The sequence below is a fragment of the Argopecten irradians genome, chromosome 1 (assembly GCF_041381155.1).
Source record: "Argopecten irradians isolate NY chromosome 1, Ai_NY, whole genome shotgun sequence".
Taxonomy (NCBI): Eukaryota; Metazoa; Mollusca; class Bivalvia; order Pectinida; family Pectinidae; genus Argopecten; species Argopecten irradians.
The window spans coordinates 62,572,237-62,590,578 of record NC_091134.1 but is presented as its reverse complement, the minus strand read 5'-3'; the positions used below and the strand labels follow the sequence as shown (position 1 = coordinate 62,590,578).

The following is an 18,342-nucleotide window of genomic DNA, read 5'->3' as shown; positions in this document are numbered from 1 at the left end:
CCACCTGACAGGCCCATGTAAGCCTATTATATTCTCCCATACTTCACATGGATAACCCGTAGTTGCTAGGGAAAAGGTTACTCTATCTTCCACAGGGGGTGTAAGACAACTCGCACGCGCTAGGCAATAACGTGACGTCATCAATACCTGCGGCGTAGCCGCGTCGTGCATTTGCCGATCACGTTATCAATTTCGAAGCAGAACGACGTTCCTGTGACAATGTCGCGATGAAAAGCCTGGAGAGCAACGAGAATTTCGGATTTTTCCTATTAAGTATGGGAGAAAAGGAATCTAACATTGATCCGTATGTAGTTATCAACCTGTTAATAGTTCTATTGTTATTGTATAATTATATACGTATAAATACGTGTATATGTATGTGATGTGTATATGTAAACATATACAAAAAAAAATTAAAAAAAGAAAAATACGTTACGAGAGGAAACAAATTTCAATAGGGGTTTCCAATTCTTAGATAAATTACAAACAATTGATTTTTCATTTGATTGTTGTTATTGTTTAAGAATTTCAAAGCTAAAATGTGCTCCTTTATAGTATTAATGAGGCCATTTAGGCCTAAAGATTTATTTAAGCATCTGGTCTTATAGATGGAGTGTTTTATTATAATTAATTGGATAGTATTCCGAATAGGTGAGCTTCTTTATTTGTAGAAAAGGGAATAAATACGATATCCGTTTCAAGTTCCTGTAATAAGCTTTGAACCTCTATACATTACCATAGACAATGGACTATTGTTTCTGGTTCACTGTTACAAAATGTACATAGAGGGCTTGTAGCTAGCTGGACTTTAAAGAGGAAATTATTTCTGACTAATATGTGGTAAATCATTTTAAGTTGGAACCATGCTTTGTACTATGAGAGACCAAAAAGGAATTTTGTATTTTTTTCCCATTTATCTGTATATTAGAGAAATTGCTGTCGCCACTTCATTTTTTTCCCAAATCAGTGCCGTGGCTGGTGTAATAAGACATTTGTAAAATTCTTTGGAACTTTTAAAATTTCAAAAAGCACTGAATTTGAGAAAATTAGTGTTAATGTTATATATGTTATAAAACTCAAACATTGAATAAAATGTAAGATTACTGGGATCTTTAATTAGGTCATAAAATGTAAATATGCAAGCATTAAACCAAAGTTTGTAAAAAATGACTTTTTATTAATTAACAGATCTTTTTTGTAATGATATCTCAATATTCAGTTTCGATCAAACATGTTCTTCTTAAAATTTTCGAATCATTCATTTTCATCCAAATCGAAAAACATATTTCCTGAATCTGTGTGAGCAGTTGGATATACAAAAAGAAATAAAACCAGTTCCACAATTTTGTATTTTTTTTCAGATCTGCCAATGAATTCAGTAATGCAGTCCACGTTCCTAAATTTCTTCATACTACTGTGAAGAACGAAAACGAGAATGGTGTGAAAACCCGACGTTATCATGACGTCACAATAGAGACGTCGACGTTGCGTATTGATTTGGATGAATAATACATTTGAAAATCAATGGAATCATACGTTTAAACGTATCTTATGTTATCAAGTAGTCTGAAAAATTAATTATAAGCATTGATATGACTATTTTTTAATTTCATAGGGTTATGAAATTATTTTGTTTGTAAACTTTTCTGAGAATCAGCTACCTTCTATGAAATTGTATACATTCCGTCAATTTACCCTCGGCGAGATAACAGATTTATAATACGAATCAGTACCATGGATAGATACTATGAATTCTCACCTGTGTTTGAATAAATGAATGAAAGGTGATAAAAGTAGTTACTTTGTTATTGCTAAGTATCTCTATAACTGTATAATGTAATGCTAAAATGGAAACACATAAGAAAAATGTTCTAATGATTAATGGATAACACTAATATTGCCACAGCCTTTTGTCTGGATATAAGACCAAGTTGTCAACAAATAATAACATCATTATTTCCATAGTTCTCTAACATAACTTCAGTCAAAATATTTTGAAGAAATACCGGATTGTCACCATTAGGACCATGCAAGCTTATTAGTGTGACTTTGTGCACTTCTAATTGAATTTTTAATTGCTAAAAACTATAATTAGCCTTTTTCTTGCTATTTCACCCTGGCAAATTCCAAAACTGTAAATTACCTGATGGTTTTACCCTTGGAGCAGGACTCAAACAAATTAAAGCAACACCGAGAAAATTCCATGAATTACTCATCGCATTTTTTCCGTGAAATGTGTGTACGTGTAATGTAAACATATATAGCCAGCATTTAAATTCTGAAATCTGAGACAAAATCTCTTGGATTTTATTACCTGAACCACAACAATTTGTCGATGATTCTCCCTACAACTGTAATATGTAATACCAAAAACCGGTTATGATAATGCATGGATAACAATAGAACGTAATACAGAATACCAGCCGTCGCCCAAAATACTGTAACCAGATCATTTGGTGTGAAAAAAAAACTAGAAAATCATTGGTCTGAATAATCGACAGCTGCCACTGGAATTGCTCTGCGTCTGCACACTGTTTCAAACCCGATCGAACATCAACCATGACGCTGGAAATTTCCATACGTACAAAAATAAACAAGCTATATAGGCAGGATGATTCTCTAGTAGGGCGGTTGTGTGGAGGATGAGGATACCGACAATATTGTCTTATGCTTCAGGTAATTATTATTTGTTGTGCAACTCAGCTTTCTGTCGTTGTGTACATATTTATATTATAATTGTTCAAACCGCGATATGTGAATTAGTAGTTAGTATACACACAGAAGTAAAACTGTTTCGTGATCACATACCGTGCCTTCCTTTTGCGGATTCTTGCCAGCTGTACTGAAATGATACGGCGTCGTTTAACGGAACGCCTTTGGATTTTTTCAATATGGTGTATCCATATGAAAGATACTCTTTGAATTATTATTTTCTATCTTAAGAGCATTGTGGATATAAAAGCAATATCTAAAAAGTTTCAAAATGCATTAAAATACGTAATAAATCAAATTTCAATGAATATAAATCGATTACGTATTGTTCTCAACAAAAAGGATATTTCGTTAACATATGAAATACATCGGGTACGCCATCCTGAGTCTAAGTGGATACAACTGGTACGAACCCGTGAATGGAACGTACGGGTCGTGAATACATAGCAAACCCGATCTGATAAGTTTGTCGTAGTTCTATTTATAACAAGTGGTGTAAATACTTTAAAGCTCTTTTCATTTGCGCAGAATACAATTTTTTTTATCTGGGGGTCTTTGTGATCCAGAGAATATTCTTTATATCCACCTTTAAGGAGTATTTTCTCTCATCCCTCGGCGTTTTTAGTACAATGATATCCCGCAATTTTTAATTAGATTCGAAGAAAACTGCGACTGTAAGTCAATTCTCTATATCTTAAACATGTTAGCTATTTTTATCACAAATCCCAATGTTTATATTCTTTATAGTGAATTCAACCTAGTTTCAGAAATAACGTTTACATTTTACCGAGAAAATGGTAATTTGTTAACGCAGTGACATGGGTGGCCGGTTAATACAGTCTTAGCCGACAATATATGTAGTGTAACGTATAAACCCGTCTTATACACGTAGGTATGAGAGAAATTAATATTCTGTTAAATTATCTAATTTTATACTGCGATGTAATCTTCTTTTACTATGTAGGTAGCATTTTTCTAGCGGGATTCAGACACACCTTATATCGCACATAGATATATGTTCATAATTGATACTAGTTCAAATGTTGTTAGTGTTGATGCGTATGATGGTCATTATTCCAACAAAACTATTGGGATTGATCCAAAAAAAATTAGAGTGGGGGTGGGGTTAATTTTCATCAGTAATTAATATAAGTACGTCATGTAGATTTAATTTAGTAACGTTATCATTAGTAAATAGCGCCCTTGTTTCTATTTTACTATTTTGAAAGAAATCTGCTAGTGTGGCCAACCATAAGTTCGACAAAATGAGATCACATGTTTATGTGCTACCCATGAATGTATTTAGCGGCGCCTAAGTCATAATTGTTTTTGATTTAGTAACTTCTGTCTAAGAGTTCTATTTCATGCATTAGATTATTTATAAAATTGCTAAATGTATTAAACTTTTCTAATTTTGGCAATTTGTCAGTTTTGCGTATGATCAAATAATGGAAATCTTCTTAATTGAAATGTACATTGAAAATGGTATTTTACAGAGAAAGAAAAGATATGGGCCTTTTTAATTAAAGTTATAATGTGCCGTAACTGGGCGAAAACTTTGACATATAATGTTTTCTTCGTTAATCTATTGAAAACCACAATGTTTGATGAATTAAGCTGCGGAATCAAACGTTAATAAGAAAACAGAAATTATGTACTGTAAAATTGTTGTTTGTTATACTTTTTTATGTTTAGGTGGATACATGCCTGCAAAAATCCCTTTACTAATATAAGGATACGAAATGAAATTGTAGACCACAATTTGGCTTCATTGTCTGACCATATGTACTCATTTCACTACACTATAGATGTAAATATACTGCCAAAATCAATATCATCTCTTATTTGTGCTTTTAAAATTAAAACAAACCTATGTATTAAATGTACTGTAATTCTCAAAATGGTGCTAACTCTTGGTAATGAATAACATATTAAAAGCTCATCTTGATTCTTGAGTATGAAAAATATGGCACATAACACTTTAAAAGAAAAATAAAAAAGATGCACAAACCTAAATTAAATCATGAATGTATAAAGAAAATGAGTTTCATAAATGATTTGCTTGCTGTTTAAGTGGTCTTGCATAGTGGAAACATGGTAAGGTAGTACACTAAACATATACATTCTTCATACTTGTATTTCTACACCGTCTATGGAGCGCTGTTAGAATACTCCGGTATCCACCTTTGATCCCTCTGCCGATACATCATACCATTATGAAATACCTACAGGACGTTGGAAACCTCCGCCTTCTATCTAATTAAACATATACATTGTATGTAATGTTATTTTTGATAAATAATCAGGTAAAGCATCTACATAGATGATAGACTCTGTGCTGCATGCATACCAACGATTATGTGTATATATGAAATAATTATCATATAAATGCCACCAGTAAAGCTTGACATCGTTGAACATGAATTATCACTAAGAAAGTTTACAAAATAAAAATACTTCTAATATTATATTTTCCCATTCAGGTCGAAAATAAACATGGAAACAGAACAACGAAACAACTTACAACAAAATCACGTGACCTTAGTGGATCAACTTGATCCATGTGACATCATTGACGATCTTTTTGAAGACGGAATCCTGACAGAGAATGATTGTGATCACATCAAATCTTGCAAATCTAGGAAAGACAAATGTCGTCTACTGCTTATCATGCTGCCCACGTGTGGACCTTCCGCGTACGGCTCTTTTCTGAACTCCTTAAAAGCAGACTACAACCATCTAGCTCGTGTAGTCCGGAGCTCAATACCACGAAAAGACTTTGTAAAAACAAAACCGACAGAAAACACTGGTCTTCACAGCAGACATATTCTCAATGCATGTAGCAGATGCACACATAATATTCCTCCATTTACTATTCCAGAATTGGAGTCCCTGATTAAACAAAACTGTTGTCTTATTTTTGAGAATTTGGAGGCGAGTGACCTTTTAGATTTACATTATCAAGAGTTTGTGTTTGGAATAGAGGAGTATGAAAGAATTAAGTCAGGAAAAACACGTTTAGATAGATGTATCGTTTTTATATCCGAACTCGCAAGGTGTAGAGGAAGTCAAGTTAAGTCTGTATTTATGCGATCCTTAGAAAACAAATATGGATATATCGCCAGAGCTATAAAGCAATCTACTCAGTCATTACAAGCTATTGCCCATCATGTACAGGAACCTATTCTCAAGGCAGAATCCCGTACTGGATTCTGGGCTCAAACGGAAAACTTATTGTTGAAGGAACACTTTTGTCAATCTCTACCCACGCATCTCCTGGATAAACCATCAACAAACATCTTTCTCTGTTCGGAAGCACACAAGATAGATAACGAATCTTCAAATCAATGCAGGGTACGACGAAATAGGCGATTCCAGAAAAAACGACGAAAGCTTAATCAAAGGTCGCATCGTGACCAAGTGTTTTCGTGTTATGAAGATACCGCTGTAGACATCAAACTAAATCAGCATTCTGCCATGGAACGATTGAATGAGTCAAACACAACAGAAGATCTCAAATTATGTAAATTTGAATCAATGCTGATACCAGATTTTGTACAAATGCCATCATTTTTGAATGGGGAAGAACCAAAAGCACAAAGTGAGTCACAAATCAGACGACTTTACCAACATTCTGCACGTCCTTTAGAAAGTGAAAGAGAAAAGGATACTCATCCACAAAATATGGCTTCTAAATGTAACAGGCTTGTGACTAAAACTGATTACTTAAAATATTGCAGTGAACCCACAGCTGCTAAGAGAGCACGGAAACATTCAACAAACAAACGTCGAGATTTACCAAGCGTACATGTATGTAATTTGTCGCCTGTGACATGTAACCCAGGTTCTGCAATAACACATAGTACAAGACCTAGGCGTCTAGATGTGGCATTCAATTCCCTGAGCACAATGATCAATCAGGGAGAATTCCAAAAGTTTGATTTGTACGCTACGAACATACAGATGAAGTACAGCGAAGACTCAGACATGATGTGCATTCTAGATTACCTCCATGCCAGTCGTGACCTGTTTGTAACTGACATACACTCCGCTAAGAAGCATATAAACACAGGCTTACAACGAGTTGCAAGGACGAGTAATCCTAAATATTTCACACTGGAACTTTTTTCGGCACAAACCAGAATGTATATTGCTAAGAGAAAGCTGCACAAGCTAGACAGCGCACTCGCCGATGCAATGATGATGATCGAGGCGGACCCGGTTGGTTGTTCCGGAAGAGCAGCCGGCTGGTTATATATAAATCAAGTTCGAGATATTTTCCGTCAGCTCGCTGTGTTAAGTGTACACCAGCCAAACTACCATTCAGTATACCAAACTCTTTATGATAGTGCCGTCAAAAGTTGTCAAAGGGCCTTAGATAACTTTAAATGTGATGGGGGAAAAGATGGTCCATTTGGATTAAGAATAGCATTGTGTCGTTTAGCAATTCTTCTTCTTAGATGTGGAGAAAATGGTTTAACGATGGACATCCAACACCCAGCCTCAAGGGATATAGACTTTGCGGGTAGGTACCTCAAACAGTTAGAGAAATCAGTTTCTCCCTTACCCAAAATTCTTGAGGTATACAACCTTGTTGCAAAGAGTGATCTTCAGTACCGCAGGGGTTACTCAGCTAAGGCTATAGAGCATGCTGAAGCAGCCTACCAACTCGCCAAGGAGATTAATCTACAGGAGTTTATTGGACATGCCCACAACAGAGTAGTGTTTCTTAACAAAATGCCTATATCCACTGGCGGAGTTGCTGATGAGGGTGTTTCCATGGCAACAGATTCTGCAGAGTTGTCAAATAGTATCATGGATACCTCTTCCTCCTCTTCTCATTCAGAATAGTCTGTTGTGAGGTAACAATTGTGTTGTAGCGGTTTAAAAAGCGTCTCTTTGACATTGTTATACATGTATATCATTTTTTTAAAGATAATAGAGATTTTTTGAGATAAATATAGAATTTTAAATGAGATTCAAGTTTATTGTATTTTTGCAAACCTTCTTTTAAGCAAATGTTATTTATTACTAGGATACATCATATTTTTCATACGTCAATTTTCAAAATTAGGTAAATTAATGTATTTTATTTTATAGCCAATTGGTTTATTGTACTATATGTTTTATCATATTTTACTGTAATGCATGACATTGACAAGCTCGTATTTTACATTTTATCAAAAAGTTATGAAACTGTTAATAACTGCATTTTGTTTTGATTTGTTTATTTATTGTTGTAGTGATGCTTTTGTTTGATTTGTTTATTTATTGTTGTAGTGATGCTTTTGTTTTGATTTGTTTATTTATTGTTGTAGTGATGCTTTTGTTTGATTTGTTTATTTATTGTTGTAGTGATGCTTTTGTTTGATTTGTTTATTTATTGTTGTAGTGATGCTTTTGTTTGATTTGTTTATTTATTGTTGTAGTGATGCTTTTGTTTGATTTGTTTATTTATTAATGTAGTGATACTTTTGTTTGATTTGTTTATTTATTGTTGTAGTGATGCTTTTGTTTGATTTGTTTATTTATTGTTGTAGTGATGCTTTTGTTTGATTTGTTTATTTATTGTTGTAGTGATGCTTTTGTTTGATTTGTTTATTTATTGTTCTAGTGATGCTTTTGTTTGATTTGTTTATTTATTGTTCTAGTGATGCTTTTGTTTGATTTGTTTATTTATTGTTCTAGTGATGCTTTTGTTTGATTTGTTTATTTATTGTTCTAGTGATGCTTTTGTTTGATGATATTTTATAACTTTGAAGAAAATATTGTATTTGTGTTTATTTCTGTATGGTTCTGTCAATAGCGGATTTCTACATATAGATCCACCATGTGTATTGGGGAGTTATTTACATGAAAATTATGCTTGCAGCTTTACACTATACCGATGTATAATAAGTAAAAATTTGTGATCAAATGATTTATTTGTTTCTATTCACCACATAAAATTACAAAACAACCCTCATACGACTGATACGTTGTGTCCTATGTATATCGAGTCAGGAAAACAAGTCTTATTTTACCCAATCCTAAAATGTAGAAGAGATTACGATTTAATTCAATTCAATAGCAACATTCCAGAGAATTATTTACGTAGTTGTAGTATGTTGTGTTAACCAAAGATACACATCTTATCGTTTTATATAATGGAATGCACCTTAGATAGTCGAGGGATTATTATTACTGTCGTTAATCCATCCCTACATTAATTCATTGCAAATCTGGAGGCTCTGATTGCGACAACAAACGTAAATGAGGCAGGTACTTTGATCCTTTGATGTACAACAAAAGAATCGAATATGGTACACTGTATGGCTTTGAAGTTAGGCCTCGCTCTCTTTAATCTTCAAAGGAAGTCTCTGAAGGGATTGGTCAGGGTTGTTTCTGCTGAAATGTATTCAGATTTGCTATGACTTAGTCCAGGGGGTAGATGTAATCACAGTGATAATAAACCCTGGAGTATCGAGAATGAATGTATTGTATTAAATTATAGTAATGAGTAAAATACAGCTTTTAACAAAATATCTTATAGATGCTTTATGGTGCCATGTTTCTGTCATTGTGTTATTTAGGTCGCGTTAATGTTAACTCGACTTGGCGACCAGTTCTTAACCATATTACTTTTACATGTACAGTAACGCTTAATGGGAAATTGCTTACTAGCGTATTTGGACTGTATATAATGTAATAGATTCTAGGCTTTATTATCTGCCTTTAATTGTTTTTACCTTTTTTTAATTTTATTACATGTAAGATATCATTAGTTGTGATAAAAAAGTGTGGTTCGTTCCCTTCGCTTTGTTAGTCTTATATAGAATTTTTCTGATATAATTCATTTTAACTAAAATAAATATTTCATGTTGTTACTTTGTTTTATTGTTCTGAAACTAGTTTTGCCCTAAACCTGTTCAGATAGTCCCTCTTCTGTTACACAATAGAAAACGTATCCTGACAATTTCACGTCTATTCTTTTACACATAGCAACAGTACCCAGAAAATTTAACTTACTCTTGTGTAAAGGAATTAATCAAAATCCACTTATTGATCTTAGCATGATTATAGATGTTATGGTGCTATTGTCCCAGCTTGGGTATTTCACAGCTATACAACACGTCTTATGTCATTGGTTACTGTAATATTGTGCTACGTGGTATCGACCATTGTGCCAACTGGAAATCCCCGTGTATATAAAAATAGATCCGTATGTTGTACAGAAGCGACGAAATTCTCTACACCCGAGGTAGAGCCAGCGTACCGGGTAGACGAGGAATGTTGATTTGTTTGGAATCAGTCATCACTGTCGTAGGCATAAGGTAATTGTTTGTTTGAGTTCCTAATGATGTATTTAGTATTACTCATGTTTCACAAGTCTTTCTATATACTGTTAAGATAGAATTTTCTAAATATAGATTCATAAGTCATATGTTTGCAATACTTGCTATTTCGCATTGTCAGCTGATTGTCCTGTGGTAAATTAGGGATAGGCGTCGTATATCTGTAAGTAAATATGAATTATGAAATCAATATTTCAATCTACAATCCGCATGATGCAACCACATTACGCCGATCATATGATTTTTATATTGTTCTATTTATAGTCGTGTAAATATCGGTGAGCTGCTCGAAGTAGAACACTGACACGTCAGAAACGGCCCCGCTCAATGTGCTTTACGATTAGAAAAGGACTGATGACAATATACAATGTAGTAGTACTGGGATGGTAGCAAGAGATCCAAGAGGGATCTTGGCGCCTTCCAAAGAATAATCTATGTCCGACAATGGAAAGAGGGATCTTTTCTCTATATTTTTTTAATTATAAATTATCGAAATCCAATGGCTTGCCGGCTATCATGAATATCGATTGGTCCCAAAATGCAATATACCCAACTAGGGCCTTAGGTGAACCTACATATGAAATTGGGAAAAATCCCATCAGTACTTTCCAAGAAATAGTGGTACTAATCTTCAACTATCAAACTCCAAATGGCGGTCTGGCGGCCATCTTGTAGCCCGATTTGGTCCAAAATGCTATACACACAACAAGGGATCTAGGGAAACCTACATATGAAATTTAAGAAAGATCCGTTCATCATTTTCAAAGAAATAGCGGTTACAATCTTAAACTATCAAAATCCAGTATGGCGGCCTGGCGGCCATCTTGTTGACCGATCAGACCCTAAATGCAATATACGGAACAAGGGTTCAAGGGAAACCTACCTATGAAATTTGCGATGGATTCCTTCAGAAATTTCAGAGAAATAGCGGTAACAATATTTAACTATCAAAATCCTAGATGGCGGCCTGGCTGTCATCTTCATGACCGGTCGATTCCAAAATGCAGGCACATAGGGGAACCTACATATGAAATTTGAGACAGATCCTTTCTGAGAAAAAGCAGTAACAAGAAAAACGGACAGACGGACAACCTGGTTACCATAGGGAACCCACATCTCGATGCGGGGCCTTAATTATTGAATTGTCTGGCTTTTCTCGAAATATATAGCAAATCAGTTTATAAAATACACCTACATACTACGAGGTATATAACTTGATCGTATATAGGGGTATTTTTATGTTTCACAGGATTTTTTAATACGTTAAAGTATAGGGGTATTTTATATGCTTTTTGTGATTTCGTTACATCAATATCAAATTGCCGCAAAAGGCTTGTTTATAAATATTGGCGTTTAATTTAAAAAAAAAACCAACTGTAAAATACATACACGTGATTCAAGTATCATACTCAACTACTTTTAGCTCATCTTGTCTGCAGGTGATGGAACTTATGCCATAGCGCAGCGACCGTTGTCCATCCGTCCGTCAACAATTTGCTTAAATCACTACTAGTCATAAACTTATGCAACACAATTTGACCAGATGCAGCCTTTGAGGAAGGAAAACAGTTATTATAAATATTGTCCCCTCCCCTACGGCACATGAGGAGCGGTGCATGAAAGGGACCAATGATATATCAAAGCTTGGTCTGCCACCATTACCCAGTTGAACTGTATCCTTTTAGGAGAAATAAATTTAATTTGTTAAAATTTAAGCTATAAAATTTAAGAAAGTTAATCATATCATACAGCATTTACACTGAAGGTTGGATATAAGTGTCTGCTGCCCCACTGCATGAATCGTAAAATGCAATTAAATCTAGAATCTTAATTTCGTGGCTATCTAGATCAAAACACTTTATTTTTTCAAACATTTGTAATAGTTTGAGATTGATGTTTAGCACTGCATGTGAATCTTGCTGCCCATTGCATGATCGAAAAATGCGACTAAATCTGAATCTTTATTCTCGTGGCTCTCAAAATATATTGGGTTTCTGTCTAAAAAACATTATAGTCTCATTCTCAACACTTTCCTGTCACTGTAAACTAATTATTTCAAAGAAACAATACAGATACTGTATTTATGTTTGCTGAAGCCAAGAGATAGATTCCCAGATTTAGCCACCTTTTACAATCATGCAATGGAGCAGCAGGCCAAATTCTACATCCTACTTGCAGTGTATGGGCTTGAAATTTTCATATAAAATATAAAATCACTTTTAGACTAACTTAAAAATGAAAAAAAAAACCAAAGGATATTTAGTTGACAGACCATACCTTTCATTAAATATATCTAGAGTAACGAGATAAAGGTTATATATGTAGTCACCTTTTACGATCATGTAGTTGGGCAGCAGGCACAATTCTGCTTGGGATTATCTTCAAAAATAAACTAAAGCAAAACTTGAAAATCTGTTTTCAATTTCCAAATATTCTATTGACAAAAGATGTTAAGTGTCAATAGGATAAGACTTGAGGTATAGTCTATCTTAGTCTTCTTCTGATTATGGTGGTACAAACAAACAATTATATAAAACATATATACATGGTGAGGTTGTTTCAAACATGAAACACTCAGAAGATGCTTAGTTTGTTCATTTATCCCCGTTACCCTGTCTATGTGACCCTAGTTTGTAATCATCTTAACCAGATCCAAAGTCAGTACTAAACATCAATTTCAAGCTATCGAATCGTGGTAGAAAGAACATTTTCAGCAAAAGCATTAGTGTTAATGTTAAAAGGGAACAAATGCTGAACTAGATCACTGTGGCCTACTTCTTCTAATATCACAAATATACGTACCCAGCCTACTATACCTTTCGGCCGGGTACGAAATGGTGCACATGTGTCGTAGTGGAGCACTGCCTCAGAAAATCACTCGGGCACAATTTTCTATACTGTATTGTAGGTTTCCAATTTTTTAAGCGCATGTACATGCATTTATGTCATTTTTGTCAAAACAAACATAATGACCATTTTAATATCTACTTTATCACTCATATAAGAAGTCAAATTCATAATTTGTAAACTTGCCGTATAATTTTCCTTCCAAAAGACCATCATATATATATTTGATGAAATAATGTCTCGCTGTGAATTTGATATTTTATACGGTTCAGTTTTATTGCCTAGTAGGTACATGTAAGTGATAAAAAACAAGTAAGGTAAAATGCATACAGACGTTATAATAATGGTTTGCACAATCATTTCTTTGCTCCATTAGCAGTAATAGCTCTAAAGACGACACCGTTATCTGTCTTTAAGTCTTTTAAGCTATTCAATATTGCAGCAAACACGTGATATGCAGGCAATACCTGCAAAAGAAATCATTTCTACTCTAATATTTAATTAAATAGAATATAAAAATTGGAAACATTATTTTTGCCATTTGATATTTGACCCTTGAAATTACCATTAACCCAGAAAAAAAGATCGAATGGTTTGAATAGCAATTTGCAGCTGACCCGTAAGTATCTTCAAGAAAAATATTAATCTTATCACTGAGAGGCCGTAAAACGACCCAAAGTGATACCCCCCCCCCTTAGTATTATAGTATTTTACCATAATCATAGTAATATCCAAGTGAGCGAAACATGGTGTTTGAGCCTCTTGTTTCGTATTAATTATTTTGTCTTGATAACAAATGAATATCTTAATCTAAATTATACATTAAAACGTTTGTATAACGAAAACGAAAGATATTTTCCAAATAATATATAAATAATGTGTGTGTACCTTATTGACTTATCTCACCAAAGCATGTGGAAGAACCCAAGACTATTGAAGCTAGACCTTAAACAAGGCATTGAATAGATGACATTATTTACTGTACATTATACATATAGTAAACTAATCCATATCGTGCACATAAATATTTACGCATGTGTGTGCACATAAATATCTACTTTTTAAGTCGCAAAACAAGAAACATCTAGTTCAAACTCACTGGTAATAATAGCTGCAATATTGTAGCTCAAAAGACTTTAAAAAGATAATGGTATCGGCCGAAAGGTAAGGTATAGTAGGCCGGATACGTATATTCGTTCTATGTTAACAACAGTGGTCATTTCGATACTTCAACATTTTCTAAAAATCTTGATTTTAGTGTTAATCATTGGACACATAAAATGGTTCCACCCAGAAAGAAAAACAATAAATTGTACGAAATCAAAATATCTAACACTGATACACCATTTCTTATCTAACATCCTTAATATTTTACTATAGACCGGTATCGATACTGAACAAAAGGTTCTGCCATTGATGGTAGCTTAGATTTCAGCAATATCGCTTTTCATCTACCTATCTCCCGCATTGTAACGAATGGTGTTATTTCTGTATAAAGCTGCAAAGGTTTATCAGCATGTTGAAGACTCTTTCGAACCATGCAACAACCTGCTAAACAAATATGATGAAATGATACTGAGATTGGCCTAAATAATATGGGACAATAATGAATGGTATCAACCGTCTTCCATTTGTACCGTCACAGATAACGTTATGGAATTCATAAGTTTATTGTGTTGATCTGAGATACTCTTTCGATTTTTTTAATATTTACAATATACATTGTCATTGTCTCCATGTAACCATGCTTTGCCTGAAGAATAATAATATTTTATGATTATACGTGCAAACGTGCACATGCTAGTAAATTATCATAATACCCTAACAAATCTGAAATTCATTCCTTAACAATTAGCCCTGTTTATTAGTGCTGATAGTATATCGTGTATTCTTATTATTTTCATGTGGCACCATGTTAATCATTCGTAAATCTATCCGTATAAATATTTCTATTACAGGTAGCAAGTAGTCATGGAAACAGAACAACGAAACGCACTACGAAAAAATCACGTGGCCTTGGTGGATCACCTCGATCCGTGTGACATCATTGACGATCTGTTTGAAGATGGAATCCTGACAGAGAATGATTGTGATCACATCAAATCTTGCAATTCCAGGAAAGACAAATGTCGTCTACTTCTTAAATTACTTCCGACCCGCGGGGGATGTGCGTATGGTTCTTTTGTGAAATCATTAACAGCTGGCTATGGTCACTTGGTTCCTTTACTTCAATGTTCAAAACAGGATACGGACAATGACGCAATACAAACCAAAGAAGGCGGAGGCCGTGGCAGCGGTAACATGGTAAAAGTATGTAACCACTGCAAGCCTCTTATCCCACCATTCGCCCTTCCAGCATTAGAGAAATTGATAAAGCAAAATTGTTGCCTTATTCTTAGGAATGTAGAGCCAAATGACCTATTAGATTTACATTATCAAGAGTTTGTTTTAGGGAGTGAGGAGTGCGAAAGAATCAAAACCGGAAAGACACGCTTAGAAAGATGCACAATGTTCGTCTCCGAACTCTCGCGGTGTAATAATGACACGACAACTTCGGTATTCATGAAGTCTCTAGAGAGGAAATATAGATACATCGTCGATGAGTTATCGAAGTGTACACAGAGCACTATAGAAACCCTGTCAACACCTCTCCTGACGGACACACCGAGGCCTATTCTCGCAGCAGTACTTCGTATGAGCATCAAAGCAAACATGGACTATCCAATGAAGAATGTCCGTCTTCGTCAAACTAACGCTCCACATCACAAAGGTAACCAAGTTACTGACATATCAATTGATTCGGAGGTCAACAAAACAGAAGACAAACCTCTAAACGATTGGGTGATACGACGAAGCCGGCACTTAAAACAAGAACGCCGCCTGTCTGATAAAATGTCGCGCCATGATCAAATGTTTTCGTGCTTTGAGGATAACATTGCAGACAACATGTTGGTTCTACCGTCTTCCATGGACAACTTGGTGGAACCGAACACAACAGATCAACAAAGGTATACATTTGAATCAGTGCTGAAAGCAAACCTCGGACAGACAAAATCGTCTCTTGTTCAGAATGAAAATAATGAACCGGGTCGATCTAAAGTCTTAAGTGTGAACAAAGACTCTGCACATTGTAACGAAAGTGACACGTTACGGGCCAACACCTTATCCCCTAAGGCAGACAGGCGATTTCAGCGAAAGGGTAAGCCTTCCGTTGGTACCAAACATGCGACTAATCCTTATCTTTATCGTGACAATAGCAGTAAAAACAAAGATGCAAGTGAAGCAGAAACAGAGGTCAGAAAAAAGGCAGGACTTATCGACTGGGTGCAATCTTTCACCTGTGGCTTCCTTCCCAGGATCTGCGACATCACACGATCGGAGGTCAAGACGTCTAGAGGTGGCATTCAATTCCCTGAGCACAATGATCAATCAGGGAGAATTCCAAAAGTTTGATATGTACGCTATGAGCATACAGGTGAAGTACAGCGAAGACTCAGACATGATGTGCATTCTAGATTACCTCCATGCCAGTCGTGACCTGTTTGTAACTGACATACACTCCGCTAAGAAGCATATAAACACAGGCTTACAACGAGTTGCAAGGACAAGTAATCCTAAATATTTCACCCTGGAACTTTTTTCGGCACAAACCAGAATGTACATTGCCCAACGAAAATTGAACAAATAAGAAAACACGCTCGCCGACGCAAAGATGATTATAGAGACGGATCCAGTTGGATGTTCCGGAAGAGCAGCTGGTTGGTTATTTATGAACGATGTCCGCGATATTTCGAGTCAGCTTGCAGTTTTGAACGCGCGTCGGCCTAACTACCCTTCGGTATACAAATACCTACATGAAAAAGCTGTCAAAAGTTGTCGAAAGGCTCTTGATAACTTCAGCCGTGATGGCGGAAAAGATGGTCCATTTGGGATCGGATTTGCATTATGTCGATTAGCAATACTCCTTCTGAGATGTGGCGATAATGGATTAACGATGGAGATACAGCGTCCAGACTCAGAAGATATAGAATTGGCTAGTAACTACCTACAGCAATTAGAGAACTCGAAAATTCCAATTCCCAAAATTCTGGAGGTACATAGCCTTCTAGCCAAAAGTGACCTTCAGTATCGCAGGTCGAACTCAGTACGGGCGTTAGAGCATGCTGAAGCTGCATACCAACTCGCCAAAGATATCAACATGTTAGAATTTAGCGAGCATGCTCACAACAGGGTGGTTTATCTGAACAATTTGCCTGTATCGGTTGATGTAGTGAATGAAGAGGAAGTCTCGAGGATACTGTTTGACGACTTGGCAGAATCCGATGCGTATGACTAGTGAACAGTAGTCAGAGAGCGAGGGTGGGCCACCTGACAGAACCTGATCCGAGTGACTAGTGAACAGTCGTTAGGAAGCGATGTGGGTCACTTGACATAATCTACTGCGAGTGACTAGTGAACAGTTTCTAGGGAGCGAGGGTGGGCACTTAAACTTACCATGTGCAAAATGTAGAGGATTCGATTAGTATGAACGACATAGCTGAAGTGGTCGGGAAGGCCGTGTGTTGGCAAAACAGTCGGAAGAAGAAAGGCCGGAAGCCAAAAATTCATTATTTTTTGACGGTCTGGTTTTATTAATGCTATATGAAGAAAACAAAATCTGTCAACCAACTTATTTTCACGTTTCCACATGTAATACGATTTGTTGTTGGTATTTGTTTCTCTCAGACGATTGTATTTCGTGATTTAGTCCTATAGTTCTAATGTATCTGTGTCTGGCACTTTTTCGTGTCGACTAACTTTCTCTTTTTCTATTTGCCTGCAAAATACACCGAATGAAAAAAACACGTGAAAATGAGTTGGTTTTCAATAATATGATTATGAATTGATATTACTTTGATATTCTAACTAATAGACCCTATGTCTTAACTATGTGTGAAAGTTAGATGTTATTATTGCTCAATGTTTTCAAATTCATCTGCATTTCTATTCGGCATAACGTGTGTGGACTAAACAGATAATAGTTTTCGGCTTGTATAGGCCCAGTGTGTGCGATTGGTTACTGTATCTACTCAATTCTGATAACCGTAAGTTGTCTTTATGAATCGAAAATCATGTCGAGATTCCGAATTACAGACTCAAAACTTTATGCCATTGACTCTAAACTGATTATATGTAAATTGCAAAATTGATTCATGCTCCCAACAAGTAGGTAACTAGCTAGAACTAACGATGGGCTACAGTATTAACCATTCCATTCTCGATATTCCAGTGGTTACTATCACGGTCGTTATATCCACCTCTGGACTATGTCGAAGTAAAACTCAACGATACAACAGACGAACAGGTATAGTTTGGTCAAAACAATCGGATAAAGCTACACTTAGGTTGTCTGTGTGGCTTTGGTGGTGCTCTCTAGATCTGTGTAATATTCAAAGGCAGTCTGCAGGCC

At 35.5% G+C, this 18,342-nt stretch overlaps 1 protein-coding gene and 1 pseudogene across 1 annotated transcript; both read left to right on the top strand.

Annotated features, from left to right (window-relative positions):
* Window positions 1-54: 54 nt before the first annotated feature.
* Window positions 55-8,629, top strand: LOC138304612 (uncharacterized). Its single transcript, XM_069244782.1, has 2 exons — window positions 55-2,676; window positions 5,196-8,629. The coding sequence occupies exon 2, from the start codon at window positions 5,209-5,211 to the stop codon at window positions 7,561-7,563; it is 2,355 nt and encodes a 784-aa protein (XP_069100883.1). The 5' UTR covers window positions 55-2,676; window positions 5,196-5,208; the 3' UTR covers window positions 7,564-8,629.
* A 151-nt stretch (window positions 8,630-8,780) lies between these two features.
* LOC138304650 (uncharacterized) lies at window positions 8,781-18,039 on the top strand (annotated as a pseudogene).
* Window positions 18,040-18,342: the final 303 nt, after the last annotated feature.